Below are 19,708 nucleotides of genomic sequence, written 5' to 3'. Positions count from 1 at the left end.
TCACTACTGTGCTGTTAATGTGTTATTACTGTGCTATTATCTTTTATTCTGTGGTGAAAAGTGAAATATTTAAAGTTTATTTTTACTTGAAGTGTTTACAAAAATCATTTTAGCTCCAGTTTCATTAAAGAAAAACAAGAAATCACTACTGATTTTTTTTTACTTTAGGTCAACTGATACGAAGTCACTCTATAAGGAGCTACAAATTATTAGTAAAAAATTCAATATAATTTTATATTTGTGTTTTAACTGTATTCTCGAGTATCCAGTGTTTACTGATAAATGATTATCAGGTCTCAGTTGTCACGTTTCTTAAACTCAAATAAAACAGCAGAAACTCCAAAACTCTGTCTAAAATAATATAAATACTCTAGTCCTGTGGGGCAGAGCCACCTAGAATTATTTGTGGTTTGGTTCTCATATATATTTTAGCAATTTTTATCAGTTCTTCTCATATTTTATTCAAACACATTGGCTGAAAATCTAACATGGACATACAGCTGTATGCAAAAGTGTGAATAACCCGGTCAATCACATGTTTAGTTGAAGTGAAAATAAGTTAGACATCCTCTACAGAGAGCACACGTCTGCACATGTGAATACACAGTCCCTCCAACGAAGAACCATACAGTAACCATTCCATTCAATTTTGTACAACCTTTTACATTCACAAGTCAAACTGTGCTTCATTTACGTTTTAGTGACCTCTTTATTTTGCAAAAAATGTCACAATGCATATTTATCTATCTATCTATCTATCTATCTATCTATCTATCTATCTATCTATATATCTATACACACACACACACACACACACACACGTATATATATATATATATATATATATATATATATATATATCGGGTCAAAACCTTATATCTTCATTTTTGGCCTTTTTCAGGTTTTGACATTATTTGAATATGCTTGTTGATCTTTACATTGTGTGTAAATTTCATGATGAATGGACCAACAAAAACAGCCCAAAATTACTTGGAAAAAAATTCTGGTTCTATTGACATACATTAAAAGTATAGTATGTTTTTTCCTTCTCCTGTAAAGTTATTACTTTGGAGATATGAGGTTTTGCTCCGACAGCAGCGACATGTATATGTGAAATTTTCTGTGGGGCTCAATTACTGTTTATTTGCTGAATCTAATGTACTGGAAAAAAACATTAAACATAAAACGTGGCCTGTGCTAACGTTCTGGCACATTTTACATTTTCTGGTTTATTTTTTCCCCAATATGTTAAACTCAGTGAATAAACAGAAATCGTGCAGAAAAACAGCATATTTAAGTGTGTCTTCTGTAGAGGATATATTAACTTATTTTTACTTAGAAAATCAACAAGACTAGGAATTTGACTGGGGGTGTTTTGCATATGACTGTACGCATGTCTTTACAGTGTGTTTGACTCAACTCTGCTGAGCTCTACTCCATCAGTCACTGACTGCTGTTGACTGTGGAGTCGTTCTGAATTACCAACCAAATCAAATCTCCCCATCCGTCATGGAGAGAAAACACTTAGCGAGCTCAGAGACCCTCCCTGATATCACGTTTCACACACAAATACATCAAAGTACAAAAGGAAAGCGAGTTATGACTTTTCCATTCACTCTGACTTAAATCTCACCTCTTATGGGTCCGAGTGCAGCATCTTTAGCCAAAGAGGTCAGATCACTGCCCGAGTAACCATCAGTCATCCTGCAAACACACAACACGTAATAGATGGAAAGGCAGAATATGTTCAGTGTTGTATTTTTAATTCTCAGCTACAGTTAGTGAACTGACAGCTGAGTGAAAGGAAGATGGAAAATTTGTGTGTGTGCAGGGATGCGGGAAGTGGGGGTGCTGAGGGGGCTGCAACACCACCAGATAACAGGATTGTTCAACTGCTACAAATAATTAAAAAACTAAAATAAACAAAAAAAAAAGTTTTAAAAAGTTTGAAAGTAGTAAAGATCTCTGCACGATTCTTATACGTTGGAGTTTTGTACTGTCTTTTTTTCCTCACATGTTTTCAATGTGCAGTAATGTAAACTGTGTATGCACTGTGTAAATTAAAGGGGAACTCCACTGATTTTTCACAATTTCTCCATAATTCAATCATTAAGATGTAAACAAAGCCATACAGAGCAGCATGATGTGACACTGTTCACTGTAAGGAAACTTGCTGGTTTAGATTTTCTTCAGTGGTGGTGATGGGAACCAGGGTTCACAAAGACTACAACACAAATATAGCCATTTTACTTATTATCTAAAACTACCAGTCAACCTACACTTCAGTTTTTATATGTAATGTTAATGATGGTGAAATAATCTGAAAAAAATATTTTTGGGGAACTATTTTGCCTCCTACACCCTGCACGTACCTCTCTGCCATGACCAGATTATTTAGTTTAGTTATGTTTTGGGACAAAATTTGATTCCAAAACCACCGTAAAACAATGTTTCAGACATCAGACAACATATTCATAACCACTTCAGCTAATAACTTTATGTGATGGAGATTTTACAAGCATTAAACTCTTCAGACGTCTGGTTCCTATCACCACCACTGTGAACAATTCTGACTCTCAGTTCCTCTAGAACAGAGCGTTTCACACCAAACCACTCTGAATGACTCTGTTTACATACTATCAATTTAATTATGCAAACATTTTTGAAACATCGGCGGAATTCCTCTTTAATGCTGCATTTACATTACAGGGAACTGAATCAGTTCCCTCTCCAACAACTGTTAGCCACTTCGGGGACGTGCTGCTGAAACACATGGAAGTTGAGGGGTGCAGAGTGAAAGTGTAAGCAGAGTTGTGGGCTGTTTGTCTGACCCATATAGGCCTAATAAATCCATCTAACATCATGTCCCACATTCTGAATATACAGAAATACATGTGTATTGTTTGTCCTTTTTGATGTGTCAGTTATATGTTTATATCTTGATCACTCGCCACATGATGACATATTCTGTTTTATGCAAATTAGCATAAGCATTTAAATGAAGAAACATTTGGCATAAAAACATCTTCCTGCATCCCTCTGTGGTGTGTGTGTGTCTGTGTGTGAGTTAGATCTCTGACCTGGCTAGCTGACTCAGCTCCTTCTGTGTCAGTGGGTTGCCATGTTTCGCCAGCAGGTTCTTCAACAGCTTCAGACGTGTCTGAGAGCCACAAGAACACAGACTTGGATTTGACATTTCACTGGTATTGTTGTGATGACATTGCTCACACATACTTTAGTGCCTTTAAAGAAACATTTTGAATGATGGGCTCAATATTTGACTCACCTCCTCTGTGGGCAAAGACACGTAAATACGCTTGGGAAAGCGCCTGCAGATCAGACACACAGTGAGATATTAGAGATGGAGCTCAGAGAGCCGCTTTATTAGACACCCCTACTCTTCTAGCTCCAGTGAGTGAAAGTACAAGGCAGGTGTTTTCAATAAAGTGGCCAGTGAGCGGAAGAACAAGGTAGGTGTTTCTAATAAACTGGCCAGTTAGTGGAAGTAAGTGTTTCTAATAAAGAGGCCAATAAGTGGAAGTATAGGATAGGTGTTTCTAATAAATTGGCCAGCTAGTGGAAGTACAAGGTAGGTGTTTCTAATAAAGTGGCCAGTGAGCAGAAGTACCAGGTATGTGTTTCTAATAAAGTGGCCACTGAGTGGAAGTACAAGGTAGGTGTTTCTAATAAAGTGGCCAGTGAGCAGAAGTACCAGGTACGTGTTTCTAATAAAGTGTTTCTAAAATCTGACCTCAGCACAGCCTCGTCCAGTTCCTGAGGTCTGTTAGTGGCTCCCATCACCAACACACGGTCATCACCTCCTGACTGCATCTACACACAGACACACACAGACACACAGCTTAGTCCTACACCCAGTAAAAAAAAAAAAATCAGACATTTAGCTATAAAAACATACAAAAGAGCTTTAATGATACTTTTCAGATCTCAATATTAGTGAGAAATTCTGCTTAGTCAAACATTCTACATATAAGAAGTGGAAGAATCAGAGAGGAGGAGGAGAGAGAGAGAGAGAGAGAGAACTAAGGCAAAGGGGAAAAGAGAGGGAAAAACAGCCAGAGAGAGACACAGAGGCAAGAGAGAGAAAAAAAGGCAGAGAGAAGAGACAGTAAAGGGAACAGAAAGAGGAAAAAAAAGAAAAAGATAAAAAGAAGTGTTTGTACTCCGTCAAACTGGACGAGGAACTCAGTCTTCAGTCTTCTGCTGGCGTCATGCTCTCCTTCTCTTCTCTCACACAGCAGACTGTCTATTTCATCTGCACAGACAGACACGTTACTGCTCTCCCTCTGTCCTCACAGTCAGCTGATCAGTGAGTGAGTGAACGAACGAACGAACGAACGAACGAACAAGTGAGTGAATGAGGTGAAGGTGGTCTCACTAAATGAAACGTGCCCCTCATAATAAATGTAAAAACATTTGATCATCTCTTTTCTCACCAATGAAGATGATTGATGGCTGAAGTTCCCTGGCAACAGCAAACAGAGCCCGAACCAGTTTCTCACCTTCACCCACCTACAAACACAAACGGAACAGATGTTAATGCTCTCATTTTATTGCTGTGTTAGTATAAATTAAGTTTCCACCTAATAACCTAAAGTACTTTGAAATTAAAGCACACAAACAAATAAAACTCATCATTTACTTAATTACACACAAAGAATCAGTCAGACTATACAGCGCTTAGAAACAGCAGTACTATAGAAACAGGGTGTGGTGGTATTCATATATATGTGTATATATATATATATATATATTATATATATGTGTGTGTGTGTGTGTGTGTGTGTGTGTGTGTGTGTACGGAATTTATATATGTATGTATGCATGTATAAGAGTGACTGTAGCTTACCTGTATAGAGAGCGGGCAAAGCTTTCCAGCCAAAAAGAGTCACTTTCGTTTTTTTTTTTTAAATGAATATTTTATATATATATATATATATATATATATATATATATATGGATATATATATATATATATATATATTATATATTTAATGTATGTATATATTCCGTTAATGTGCAGAAATATGTGAAATAAAAGACAGATTAACTCTTTGATCAGAATCAGTTTTGTCTTGTTGTCCAAGTTAAATTAACTCACATATTTAGAGGTCAGACTGGCAGCACTGATGTTGAAGAAGGTAGCATTGGATTCCATGGCAACCGCTTTGGCCTGAAGAACAAAAATAGACAGGTTTAAAGAAAAAAATGTGTTTTTTTTTAAACATGAAATACTGCTTCAAAAACAATACAGTGAAACTGTACGTGCTCTCGGCTTTAGTACAGCTGTATTTTGATTGATGTTTTGTTCGTACCAGCATGGTTTTCCCGTTGCCGGGGGGACCGAACAGGAGGAGGCCTCTCGCAGGAGCCCTGAGGCCAGTAAACAACTGCAACACAAATAAACAAACAATGTAGGGATATAAAAAAATGAAATGAATGAATCAGCAAAGTAGAAGTGTCACTTTCAACAATACGGAAGCCATGTGTGTGGTCTCATTCAAATAAGGCTTTAAAACAAGGCACTAATAATAGACTCTTATCAGAAAGAGTCAATCATAATGGTTTGCATGAACTAAATGCTGCACACAGGCCAAACAGCAAAGTCAACGGCAGCATTTGTGCTTCAGTGATTATTACACCAGCTTAAAGCACTAATGTTATTAGAAACGTATTGGTAAGGTATAAAGTAAGGATGCACTGATGGTTCATTTTATGGCTGATTTATTTACTTATTTATTTATATTAATCCAAAGCTCACACTGTGTGGGTTAAGTGAACACATGAAACACAACAGAACATTTCCAGTCCTTTCTATCAGTCAAAGTGACTCTCTGTGATTTTACTGACCAATAAATGCATTTACTTTCTGCAAATTAAGCTCCAGAACTTCTTTCTCAAGAAGATCAACACACCCAATTTTTCAGGTTTGAGGCTTGAACACTGAATGTAGCATGTCAGACTGCCAGGTCACCAGCTCTGTGTTATTAGGTTAAATTTAAAAGCAAAACTTGTTAAAACTTGTTAATGTAAGATATAATTAAATTGCAGCTCTAACAATTTGAAAATTTCACTCTTTCACATTGTGATTTCAATTAAAAAAAAGATTTATCATTTAGCCCTTCAAACTGGTATTTTGGATTCTGAAATGAAAGATCAGTTGCCTTTTTAAGTAACATGAATCAAATAAAGTGCTACACTGAAAGTAAGAGCTGACTGGATGAATAGCTTAATGAATCATGTATGTTTATGCTACAATATTTTGGTTCCTGGGGCAGCAGCAGCGTTCAAACAGCACAAGCGCACTCAGCTCCCTCACCGTACTTTAGATCATGAAATTACAACACAAATCGGCCAATAATAAAAATAAAAAATTGGTCACTGTTTCTGTTTGGAGCAAAAATGTGCTGATTTGGTGCATCCTACAGAATATCAAAACATACAGTATTTATAGTGAAATTATACTGTATTAAAGTGACAAATTGACCAAAAAAAAAAACCCACATTTTTACAGTCCCCTCCCCACCACGTACCCTAAATGTAGAGATCAGCCAAGACAGGTTTGGTGTCTTTTGACTTCTCTACTTTTGTACTGGAGCTACAAGGCTAATGTAGCATATGTAACATATTCTTCTAATAAGCAACTCGTGTGAAGTGTTATGATATTGATAAGTATTGTTATCTATAACGCGGGTCGGCAACCCAAAATGTTAAGAGAGCCATTTCGTCCTTTCAGCAAAAATCTAACCACCTTGGGAGCCACAACATTTTACGTCCATTTTACCATCTTGGCTGTAACTATGTCTCAGTATGTGCTGATGTCTTAGTGTAGGCTAACAAAAAAGCTAATAAAGCTTTCGCTCAGCTATAGCCGCTTTTCTCACATCTCCAGCAGGAAACTTTTCCAAAAGTAGAACAGATTCTTGTAAAACGTCTCTTAACGTTCAACTTTTCATGAGGCTGAAGTCGCTTCTCATTCGCCAGCTCTCTTGTTCCAACTTTCACGTCCCACCTTAAATGGTGCCTAAGGCGCCAGAATGTAACGGCAGCCCCATTTAAGGTGGAATGGGAAAATTAAAACGAGAAGCTGCTGAGACGAAACGTATCAGGAAACCAGCTGAGTTATTATAAACACAAATAAACCTATTTGTCTCCAAATTTATCAATGTTTGTCTTAAATCTTTTTCTTTGCCTTTTCGTTAGATACTAGCAAGGCATGACTGTTGTCTGCGTTACTATGGTGACCCACAGTCTAAGCGCCAACCTTCAGGGTTAAAGGGTGAATTTGCAGTTATACATTAACTCCAGCGTTTACAAATTCCGCTGTAGAGCCACAACAGGGCAGTAAAAGAGCCGCAGACCACGTAATCAAGTCTATTTCAGATCACGGTTGAGGCAAGTGTGTGATGATGCAGTTAGCACAACGCTAGTTAACAGTCATAATATCCCATTATTTGTTAGCCTCACAGCTCCAGTACAAAACTAAAGCCTTCAGACACCAAACATGTCATGGCTGACTGACTGTTTTTGGGGTACCACACTGCTGAACTATCACTTCAAACTGATCTCTGCTGGTTTCTGTAGAGACAGTTTGACTGAGCTGTTGTGTAGATGTACCTCAGGCCGCAGCGCCGGCAGGATTACGATCTCCTGGAGAGCCTGCTTAGCCAAATCCTGTCCAGCTACGTCCTCAAACCGCACCGCTGAGCCACTGCACCATGCACATACACAGATAATGTGAGAACCTACATTGACTCCAAAGATACTGCAAAAACAATTCTAAATCAAACTTTAACCATTCAGTTTTCTGATAAAAATCACTAGTTTACAAAGAAATAATAAGTAAATTTGTGAGGATCAGCAAAAGGAGTCAAATTTCCTCACCCACAAATCCAGTGTGAAAACTGAAATACAGACTCAGTATGTACTGTATCTTATCCCAAACAGACAGTGCTCACTGGCTGAAAACAACCCCACCTGTCCACTATCTCGTTAAGGATGAGGTTGGCTAGTTTGCTGTCCACATTTTTAAAGTTCTTCATGTCTCTCTTCGGCTGTAGAGCGGAGGAAGGAGCACCACCGGCTTTAACGTTCCCTCTGCCTCCACCACGACCAGCCGCAGCCTGAGAAACACATAAATATAGTTTGTTTTTATACAGTGAGATCATATTTGTAGTAGAAATATGTTAGTGTCCATACTTTAATTTGTATGTAATCCCGTTTTAAGAAGTCATCCCTCGATTTTGGTAGAAATCGTACATGGTAAATTTGCCGTATGTCTGCTGACCGCTACCCCACCTCCATTTTTTTCAGGCACATATGGATAATGCATCATATATATTATTCATATCAAAGTATTACTACCAAAGCACACACACACACACACACACACACACACACACACACACACACACATATACACACATACATATACATATATATATATATATATACACATATATACATCCAACAGTGTCCAGTGGGCAGCGTCCTCTGACCACTGATGAAGGACTAGAGGATGACCAACACAAACTGTGCAGCAGTACCTAACTTCAGTAAACAAAAAGAAATGCTTTTGCTCTTTTAGTTTGAAAAAAATAAACACTGAGCTTTTGCATAAAGCACTTTACAAAGTCGGGAGCATTTTCTTGGTCAATTGCAGGCCACTCCAGTTTTTCCTTACCTTAACCTTGACCACTTAAGATGAGAAGAAATGTTGGCCAAGATTCAAATAAACATTTAAGAGGCCCAGCAAAAGGACACAGCCATCTTTTTGTATGTTAAATCGACTGTGAGGACCCTCAGGGTCCCATGAGCACATTTTTATAAGCATTAAACACACGTGGGGAAAGAAGTTCGATACATTCATCTGTTCTTTACAGTATGCAGCACACTTCTACTTAGACACTGAACAAACCCACATAGACACTGAACAAACCCACACTGGACACGCTGGTGTTTCCTGTGGTTACCTTGTGCTGTCCAGGTCGGCCGGTGGCTCCTGTAGGTGCTGCAGTGAAGCTGTGTGCACGCTGGGGGGCGCTGAAGGGTGGTCTGGTGGGCTGTTTCACCTTCGCCTGAGACGTATTAGAGTCTCTCTTCTTAGGAACAGCACCACTGACTGCAAAACATATTTACAATCACAGTAATCAGCACTGGGAGATACTCAGAACTGTGCAGTCTTAGGCACCCACAAAAACTGTCAGCAGTAAGTGTGCTGATGCCGGTATAAACACTCTATAACATCAGAATAAATACAAATAAACATGGATGGAGTTAAAAGTAAAAAGACTTTTGTTTTCAGTCAAGTTTTTTACATGTTAGTTAGAAGAACGCAGGTTTGGTTCCTGGCACTTCAGCCATCTCATAGATTTGTTTATTTCATTTGATTAAATTCAGTGAAGGACTGATCTGATAAACTAGGTTTTCTGTGGTAACTATAAATATCAGACATCCTCGAGAAGAGCTCGGGTAATTCTTAAGCCAACATAGAACAATCACAATGTATTGTTTATTTCTAGTGTTTTTTTTTGGGAACAAATAAATGCTAACTGCCCAAATAAATGACTCTACATTGCGCACACATAGGCCAGTACCGTATATATAACGAATATAAAAATCTAATGAAAATTTCTTTTAAAAAGTCATTTAAATTTGAAACATCTGGAGAGCTGAGAAAAAAAAACATACAAAAAAATGATTGCGTGCGAAAATAAATGTCATTTTGACTGTGTTGGTGCTTTGCAAAAAGTTAGCTGTTTTGCAAAGCACACGATGCAACAGCACAAACAAAAATGACACGCAATAAATACAAATCATGCATCATGTTCTTTGTCCCATGTTCCTGATGTTCTAAAACCGGCTCCGTCTGTTTTAACGCTTGCTTACTAACTACAGGTTTATTACACTTCGGATCTATAAATATTCTCATTTTCGATCATATCTGACATTTGTAGATGTGGAGCGCCGATGGCTTCATGTTTTGATTAGTGTAACGTTGATCTTATTGGTCTTTCATCTCACATTGAAAATAATACTATACCACATTACAGACATTAGACCAAAACTTAAACTTTGATCTGAAGGTGATTCAACTGCATTAATCTCTGAATGTTAGAATCAACTACAACAGTGCTTCTCCTGAAGAAATGCAGCGAAATCACGCAGCTTATCTACTTACTGGTATTGTTGCTAGATGGTTGCTATGGTGTTCCACAGCGGTTGCCAGGGGACTGCTAGTTGGTTGCTATGCTATTCTTGGCTGCTGCTAAGTTGTTGCTGTCTGGTTTACTATGGTATTGCAGGCTGTTGCTTGAGTGTCGTTAGGTGGTTGCTATGGTATTCCAGATGGTGGCTAGGGTGTGGTTAAGTGGTTTTGATAGAATCTCTGTTGGTTGCTAGGATGTTCCCATGTAGTTGCTATGGTACTGGAGGTGACTGCAGGGGTGCTGATAGGGAGTTAGTTCGGCATCTCTCATGGTCGCTAGGGGTTGCTAGGTGGTTGATATGGTGTTTGTAGGTGGTTACTTGCATATTGCTAGATGTTTTGCTATGGTATCTCTGATAGCTGCTACAGGGGTTGCTAGGTGGTTGTTATGGTGTTCCAGGTGACTGCTAGGAAATTGGTTATTGCTAGTGAAACTGTATCATGCTTACATTAGCAGGATGAGCGCGGCAAAAATTGAGCAGAAAAAAAAAGAAGAATAGAATTCACATAACAGCGTTGTCTATATCATATATAATATATAAAATAATATATTATGCACATGTTATTTAATATACGATAATATTCAATGAAATATGTGCATATCTGGTACGCTGAACACTGAACATTTGTACGTTCAGTGTATTTTTACTCAGCTAATTGATTACTCTGAATCAAATGGAAGAGAAGTGAATCATTCCCTAAAGAACTGGGATCAAAGCAAATCGCTATGAGAGATTTTTTTGTGGTTTCATTTGAGCTGCCTTTACTGACCACTGGGGCCCAGCTTCATCTCCTTACAACCGAAGCGCAACAGGTCAGTAATCAGTAAGCTGTCGTTTACCCACCTGGCCGCAGGTTGCCGTTGGACAGAGCCTGGTCAGAGCCGTCAGTGTAAACAGAGCGATGAGATTCTGACCGCAGCTTAGCTTTACCACAACCAAACAGAAAGAGATGGAGAGAAAGGGGAACATTCAGGGGGAGAGAAGCAGGACAGTGAAGATAAACCAAATCCACCAAGCACAGAAACAGGTGAAACAATGAAACAGAGAGAAACAAGAACATCTTCTGTGAGAAATCAGCTGGAGTGTGGACACTTAGACAGCACACCACAGACCTCAGAGCCACCGAATCAGAAAATCTGAACTGATGGCAAAGCGGTGTTTGTTTCAGAAGTGGTTCTGAAATAGTTCACTCATGTTTCCATTAGAGATATTCAAGGTACTCAAGGACTCTGTTAACTGCTCGAGGTGTCAGTATTTGAAGACTGAAATCACTATCTGGGTATTCGTCCTGTTTTATCACAGGAAGATGAAGAAAAACAATTTAGCACAATGTCGACTTTGTGTTTTAAAAGAGCTGTAAAATGTGGTGAGTTTACTCTTATTTGCAAGTAAGTATGTAGGTAAGATTACACTTTGCTACTGCGAGACACAAGTGCCTGATTAAAAATGTGTTGCCAGCGACACATAGTTAAGGACGTGACTGAGGCAGCCTGTATTACTAATCCAACATGACAACCTATTGGCTATTTCTGAATATTAAAACGTTTTCAAATGTATAAATCTGCATGCTGCTAATTTTTGTGCAACATGTGTGCTGTCACCTAAAAAGGTCCTCATCCTTCATTAACCCTTACAGATACTCCAATACCAAAACTTGTCTGAATGCACATCGCCAGTATCCATTGAATAATTTAATGTCTCGGATCAGATCTACAGTACTGTGCAAAAATCAGACGCCACCTGTCAATTATTTCATTTCAAATAACTTCAAACAATCAAAGTTCTCCATTTTACAGCATCAGGAAAAAAGAAAATCTCACAACATCCTCAACAAATAAATGAAATCTCAGATATTTCAGTATTTAGTGTGTTCACTCCTTGCCTTTATCACAGCTTTCATTCTTTTCAACAGACTTCAGTTCAGTTTTTCAAAGAAATCTGCAGGGATATTTTTCTACACTTAGAAGGTGGTTGCATTTTTTGATTCTTGTGATCCAAATAAACCCAATTACAAATTAGACTCATCAATCTATAAAACTTTTGGTGTTCTAGTGCAGAATTTCTCCCTTTTTTGGTTCTATTTCCTTTTCTCAGTAAGAGCTTCTTAACAGCTGCACATCCTTTCAGACTCATAGTGCTGAGTGTCTCACAGTGGAAGGATGGACAGAAACTCCTGAGGATGTTTTCAGATCTGAATCAAGAGTGGAGCTTGATTTTCTCCTCTCTCTCTAAGAAGAAAGCTTTAAGAGAGTCTACCAGGTCTTGCATGGTTGCTATGAGTCCCACTTTCTCTATATCTTCTAAGTTCTTTTGGAAACTTCTGTTATTTTCACTTATTTTCCTTTTTTGTGCCAGTTGACCATCTTATATGTAATATCCTTAGAAATATACTGTTTTGTCCCTTTGAAGGATCATAATGTCAGTGACTCATTCAGGGCCGTTTTTTTGAGAGGACACAGCTGTACCTCATTGGTTTTAAGACTGGAATGAGAAAAGGTTAAACTGACAGTAGGTAGAGTGGACAAAGTAAATACTGATAGATTTGATATTAGACCTATGCTTTAAGTTGGCTTGACAAAGCTGCTGCTGTAACCTCCCAGGTGGTTGCTAATGTGTTGCTAAGCCATGCTATGGTATCCCATTTGGTTGCTAAGGTGTTGCTAGACCATGCTATGGTATCCCATTTGGTTGCTAATGTGTTGCCAGGCCATGCTATGGTATCCCATTTGGTTGCTAAGGTGTTGCTAAGTCATGCTATGGTATCCCATTTGACTGCTAAGGTGTTGCTAGGCCATGCTATGGTATCTCATTTGGCTGCTAAGGTGTTGCTAGGCCATGCTATGGTATCCCATTTGGCTGCTAAGGTGTTGCTAGGCCATGCTATGGTATCCCATTTGGCTGCTAAGGTGTTGCTAGGCCATGCTATGGTATCCCATTTGGCTGCTAAGGTGTTGCTAGGCCATGCTATGGTATCCCATTTGGTGCTAAGTGTTGCTAGGCCATGCTATGGTATCCCATTTGGCTGCTAAGGTGTTGCTAGGCCATGCTATGGTATCCCATTTGGCTGCTAAGGTGTTGCTAGGCCATGCTATGGTATCCCATTTGGTGGCTAATGTGTTGCCAGGCCATGCTATGGTATCCCATTTGGCTGCTAAGGTGTTGCTTGGCTACTGCTGTCTTATACTTGGTGGTGGCTAATGTGTTGCCAGGCCGTTGCAATGGTATCCCGGGTGTGTACTAATGTGTGTGTTTATATGTGGGCTAGTATGTATGTTTTGTAAACATATCATTAACATATCACTAAATTAGCTCTATATTTTAATCATCACTGACAGACATGACAAGTTCCAACACGGTGGCTCAGAGTTTTATGATGGCAGATGTACAGACCCAGTGATTTGATTTGGAATGGAAAATGAAAAATGAAGGAAGACAAACCTCTTGAAAAGGTTTTTGCGTGTTTGTTTGGGCACAAGGAAAGTTCAGTGCTTTAATCTGATCTTAAACCAGTTCAATGCACTTAAATTAGACCTACACTTACTAATTTATTAACTTTAATGCAACTTCGAAATCTTAACTCTAATTCAGGGCTGGGTCTCCCAAAAGCATCTTAGTACAAAGATGACTCTTAAATAGTATGGCAGGCATCTCACTGAACACTTTCATTTAAGACTATCTTGACACTAAACTGGGCTCAGATCAATGAACATGCATGTTATTAGGGCTGCAACTAACGATTATTTTCATTGTCGATTAATCGATTAGTTGTTTCTTCTATAAAGTGTCAGAAAATGGTGAAAAATGTCTGTTTTCCAAAGCCCAAGATGACATCCTCAAATGTCTTTTTTTATCAATAATATTATATTTATATATTATTTTTATATCAATAATATACCAAATCTATTCAAGTTGATGTCACAGAGGAGCAAAAGAAACCAGAAAATATTCAAATTTAAGAAGCAGGAATCAGAATTTTTACTTACTTTTCTTTAAAATGTACTCAAATCAATTAATCGATTACCAAAATAGCTGCCGATTAATCGATTAAACGTCGCAGCTCTACATGTTATAGTGAGGAAAGTGCAAATCTGTGCCAGAATGAGACATGATCAAGGCGTCCCTTATATAGCCTGTTATAGCTGAAGTCACTATGACACAAACTTGATACATTCATTAAATTATGCAGTGATAACATCATGAGGGCAAGTTAGACTGTCTAGACTAGTCTGTAAACTCAGAGTTATTCCTGACTGGGGTCGTCTCAAACACTTGCCTCTGTGTCGAGTCGTTCAGTATCTCTAATAGACTTGGTTATGTGGTTTCTGATACGGTATGACCTACTGTTATTTATAAACATGGACAAAAGTATGAACAACTTTAAGCTTTAAGATCTTTGCTACAACTGTTTTTCGCTATGCTAACGTCCATTTCTGTATATGACAGTGTCATGCAGAGTCATAAACCACAGACACAAACACATTTAAAATTACTGAACAACTTAACAACTTACCCAGCAGTTCTAACCGGTCTTTGGCCATGGTCAGATTGGTGGTCATCTTAGCCTGTAGCCGTCTGGCTCGGTCCGATTTCTCTCCTGAAGGGCACAAAAGGCAAAACACATCAGAAGGGAAAGTATAATATGCATAATATGATCACAGGAAATGCTTGCAAACAGAAACTGTATCATGTAGATGTTTTGTTTATAAGAACTAAGGTCGTACATAATGCATGCTGGGAAATCAGAGCGTGATGGAGGCTAACTCACCAGTGCCTGTGACTTGGATGGCGATGCCTTTCTCCAGCTCAGTGATGCCCTTACGGTACCACTCTACCGCCTGTTCCTTGTGTCCTGTAACAGATACACACATGGTTAGTCTGGCAGCAGCACACAGCCCTATAAAACACAAAGACAAAATCAGAAAGTAGAATATGTAGCATGAAGCCCTGTGAGGCTTCAACTTTAACCAGGAAAGAAAACTACAGTAAAGCCAGGCACAGAAAAGGACGGTATATCATAACTCTGCCAGCAGAACTTGGAAAGCATAACTTATAACTTATCCAATGTAACTTGACCAGCGTGACTGTAATGTGTGACTCAGTCAGAGTGGTGGACGAGGTACACAAATCATGTACTTCAGTTAAAGTAGAGATACCCAAGGTAAAATATTACTCCAGTAAAAGTAGAAGTTCCTCCCTTCAGACCTCCACTTGAGTAAAAGTACAAAAGTATTTGCCTTCAAATGTACTTAAGTATCGAAAGTAAAAGTACTAAAGGATTAATTATGACTCTGATGTCCTGTTATCATTTTTGTAACAAGACTCGTTTCATTAACTCATTTTAGGTGAAAATACTCCAGTGTCTCTCTTGGTAAACCAGTCTTTTAATAGAATGTCATTAATTAGTGACGCTGATGTCTATTATAATTATCATAAACACAAAACACTGAAGACAAACAGTTTCCATCAGGTAGAACTGAGTGGCTCTGAAATAACTTTTTGCAAACAAGTTTCAGTTTCAGATTTGGTTACAGGTTTAATAAAAACTTGCTTTAAACTCAGGTTCACAAATGAGTTTCCTTTACTGTATTCCATCTGTAGGTCTCTGTTCATAAACATCAACTAGCAAAAACTAATTTACTATAAAATGAAATAGTGTTTGTATAAATTCAGAATAAAGACACGTCAGTCACGACTGCATATGTGTACATATTTCTATATTGTGGTCTATTTACTCAAAGTTAGGTTAGTTCATTATTTATGTTGAATAGACTCTCCTAAAATTTTATGCTGCTGCACTGATGTTGAACTGTGTGCTGCACTGGGTCGGTATGACCAACAGGTCAAAACAAGCTCAAAACAAAGTGCGCTGTGCCCTGATTGGTGTTTTTGCTTCACGTTTCTTTTGTTTTGACATGTTACGTTTTTATACACACACAGGCCAAAAGAAACGACAGATTTCTCATAATGTGGAGTGAAAGTGAAAAGTCGCCCAAAATGGAAATAATTCAGTAAAGTATAGATACACATAGAGCTGGGCGATATGGCCAAAAATGTTATCACGATAAACAAAATTCATATCGTTCGATATCGATATCGTGTTTTAAAATATCCTTTAAGTTCAGAACATGACGAACACTCGCCAAACAGTGGAACATTTCACAGATCTGTTATGGGAGAGTGGGAGAAAGTGTCTGCTGAGCTGTTTTTACCAGCTGGAAAAGCATGGCTATTTTGTAATAGTCATAATTTAAGAAAGAAAACAGATTATTATTAGCTGGTGACGCGCGCTCGGCTACCCCGCTACAAATGACGTCACAGTATTCAGACACCAGCTGGCGACGACTGGATTTCTCTATACTATTGTAGTAGTTTAAGGGGTGAACTGCAAAATATCAACACCAGACAAACGGAGTCCTCCTTTTAGGTGCGTTTAAACTGAAAGCGGTGCTTTTGTGTCGTGTTTGATCTACAGTATCATCAGTTCACCGTGTTGTGTGAGTGACAGCGCGCTGCTTCAAGTTAGCCAGCTGCTAAAAACAGCTAGCCTGGAAAGATAGCGCTCTCCCGCTCTCCAATGCCTCACAGCTTCCTCAGTTTACTTTCGTTTAAATCAGGGCTGTAATTTACATGAACTCACTTCTTTCTTTCACTTTCGGTGCTTGGGAATGCACTCACACTAAAGCATGACTGTCCGAGAGCTGTAACAGCGCTGTAGTTGTGAGGATTGTGATTTAACGCTGCTAAAGCTGGTTAGGATGTACGGAAAGAGGTGAGTTCGCTGTAGGACAGTATAGTTACACCACTGACCTCGTCACTCACACTCGGTCACACGAGAACAGATCGCCTGTCGCTCCACTCAAACAGTGAATGTATAACTCCGCGTTTCAGCCGTTGCTAAAGACTCATCTTACTCGTGGCCCCCTCCCTCTCTAATCATGTAGAAAAACTCGGAAGTGCGCCCTCTCCTGGCGACAGCAGAGTAGTGTCGCTTTCCTTGCAGTACAAAAAACGCCACCAGGGCTTTCGCTGAACGTGGAGGTGTAAGAATGGTGTATTATATCGAACATTTATCGAACATGTCGTATCGCTCTATCGAGGAAAAGTTATATCGCGATAATTATCGTTATCGTTTTATCGCCCAGCCCTAGATACACAAAAAAACTACTTAATAACAGTAACGAATTACATTTACTTCAGTACTGTCCACCACTGCTCAGTCAAGGTAACTCAGCCAAGACGACTTGGTCAGCGTAACACTACGCATCCACTTTCAGTTCTTCTCACCACAATCCGGATCTCTTGGTCATTTCTGTTACGAAAATGAAGGAACAGTACTGACCATATCTGGGGCAGTAAACAATCAGATAGGCTGCTTGCTGTTACACAGATGCTTAAAATGAGACTAAAACACTAACTTAGGCTTTTACTGCTATTATAAACTTCTTAAAGTGAGTCAGTCGTCCACACAAACTAGAAAGTTAGTTCGCTCAGTCTCACTAACAGGCTAGCTACAGTAGCAGGTAACCAAGGAGTTCCACATGATTTAAATTCTGCATTTCTAAACTACATCCAAACGAACGTCTGCCCTCCAAGTCTTCACACACAGACCTGGCAGAGCTTTCCACTGTGCAACTCGTAACTAGACCAGCGCATCACGTAACTCAGCCCAGGGAACTCCTAACTTGGCCAAAGCAATCTGGTCAATGTAACTGGCCACTGTGACTTTGCCAGTTGGTTTCTGGATATTTTATCGTGGGAAAGACAATCTGGCAGCCATATTCTTCTTCTTTCCTTCACCATGTAAAATCAGGAATTTGTGGGAAGCTGCAGGTCATCATTTATCCAGACCAAGGGCTCCATTTACCAGATAAAGCTTAATTCATGGTTTTAATAGGCTGCTGGAGTTTCCCAAAGATACTTTTATTTCCCCCTATTATTATTATTATTACAGTCCTAAAATCTGATTGGCTGAGCCGCTTTCTAAGCCGTTGGAAAATCCACAATATACGCGCACCTATGATCGCCTCACAACAACTGAACTCTATCACTGCGCAGCAGCACAAAAAAACCCTTGTGCTGTTAATGGAACAATCTTTGACTCTCATGCTGCTCACATGGACCACCGAGTGCACTGATGAAGTATAAACCCGTTTTTTGTTTAAACTGAGGGGCTGGTGACTTATTTTCTCAGCTAGAACTAGGCTGGTCAGCCAGCTAACAGGCTAAAAGAGCAAACAGCCTAAACAACTCCGTCATTAATATCACAGGCTTGAAAATTATCGCTTGAGTGTTTCAGTCAGAAGTCACGTCAAACCCAGGCTGAATCCCAAACGGCTCCGTACTCCCTAAATAGTGTGCTAACTATGGAAGTGTAGAAATTCTAGCCTCTACAGCCAAATAGTGGATCATTTATTGAGTGTGGATGAGTCTGAATCCCAAATGACTATTTCTTAGCTATATTATTCACTGTTGGGCTGCAGCATCCAGTATTTAAATCCCTACGTAGTGCACTATGTAGGGAGCAAGAGCCATTTGAGAAGAGTGGCACGGCTGGATTGGCGCTAAATAAGACTCGTGGTGGTAATTTGGTGACCAAAAAGTTCTTATAAAGTGAGAGTTTTTTTGCATTAAGCAGTGCCGTGTTATCATATGTTCACTGTTATACGATAAAATGTAAAAAAAAAAAAATGAAATGACCACAATATACAGCGATGGGTGACCAAACATTCTCCTCATTCAGTGGTCCATGGTTGCTTGGCAACAATAGCAAACTCTAAAGGAATTACTTTTCTGGCAAAATACGTGTTTATGTTGATTTTTAACAACAATAACCTTAATTATTTTCTAAAAAAATTTATTTTATCATATTTTATGTTGGCTGCCGTTTCGTGTGTTACTGTGATTTTATCACAGAGAAGGGAGTTTTAGGGACTCCGCTTCACGTCATGCCTAAGAACACCCTTCCCCGTGATACAATCACAGTGACGCACGGCCTCTCGTGACTTAATGCTTTAATATAGCATCTCGTAACTAAACAGAAGTAGCAACAGATCAAACAAAAGCAACGGAAAACTGGGTATCCATACAGTAACATGGGGGGGGGGGTACACACTAGAATCAGAGTTCAGACACTGAAATAAGTGGAACAGCACAGAGTGAAGAGCTGGGTTTGAGTTGGGATTTAAATGTTTCAGTAGAGGAGAGATGATCTCACTCTGGATCACTAAAACTATCATGGTGCTATTAAAAACGTGGTGCTGCAAAAGGAAACTAAACTCATGTGTGACCCATGTGCCCAGAGGCATGGAGGAACAGTGGCACACTCAGTAAGATGGATGGATGGATGAATAAATAAATAAATAAATAAATAAATAAAACACTTCAAATGTTAATAATTCTGATAAACATGTAACGTCTTTTTAAAAATTCAGGGTGACAGTAAACAGCACTCTTGCTTCAGTCTCTTAGTAGACTACACGTT

At 39.0% G+C, this 19,708-nt stretch overlaps 1 protein-coding gene across 2 annotated transcripts in view; it reads right to left on the bottom strand.

Annotated features, from left to right (window-relative positions):
• The window catches only part of spast (spastin), a 28,577-nt gene that overhangs the window by 2,150 nt on the left and 6,719 nt on the right, over nt 1-19,708 (bottom strand). Inside the window, exons 2-15 of one of the 2 annotated variants that reach the window (XM_036557302.1) lie at nt 14,993-15,076; nt 14,738-14,821; nt 11,071-11,151; nt 8,991-9,139; nt 7,996-8,141; nt 7,636-7,729; nt 5,334-5,408; nt 5,120-5,191; nt 4,455-4,530; nt 4,182-4,273; nt 3,752-3,831; nt 3,287-3,329; nt 3,081-3,160; nt 1,634-1,704 (exon numbers count right to left, since the gene is read on the bottom strand). In XM_036557302.1, coding sequence (XP_036413195.1) covers nt 1,634-1,704; nt 3,081-3,160; nt 3,287-3,329; nt 3,752-3,831; nt 4,182-4,273; nt 4,455-4,530; nt 5,120-5,191; nt 5,334-5,408; nt 7,636-7,729; nt 7,996-8,141; nt 8,991-9,139; nt 11,071-11,151; nt 14,738-14,821; nt 14,993-15,076 — 1,227 coding nt within the window. The remainder of the gene's footprint in view (nt 1-1,633; nt 1,705-3,080; nt 3,161-3,286; nt 3,330-3,751; nt 3,832-4,181; nt 4,274-4,454; nt 4,531-5,119; nt 5,192-5,333; nt 5,409-7,635; nt 7,730-7,995; nt 8,142-8,990; nt 9,140-11,070; nt 11,152-14,737; nt 14,822-14,992; nt 15,077-19,708) is intronic. The other variant, XM_036557304.1, reaches the window with a different exon arrangement.

This window comes from Colossoma macropomum, unplaced genomic scaffold (genome assembly GCF_904425465.1).
Source record: "Colossoma macropomum unplaced genomic scaffold, Colossoma_macropomum, whole genome shotgun sequence".
Taxonomy (NCBI): domain Eukaryota; kingdom Metazoa; phylum Chordata; class Actinopteri; order Characiformes; family Serrasalmidae; genus Colossoma; species Colossoma macropomum.
The sequence above is the reverse complement of the archived record's forward strand: the minus strand, read 5'-3'. Positions and strand labels throughout refer to the sequence as shown.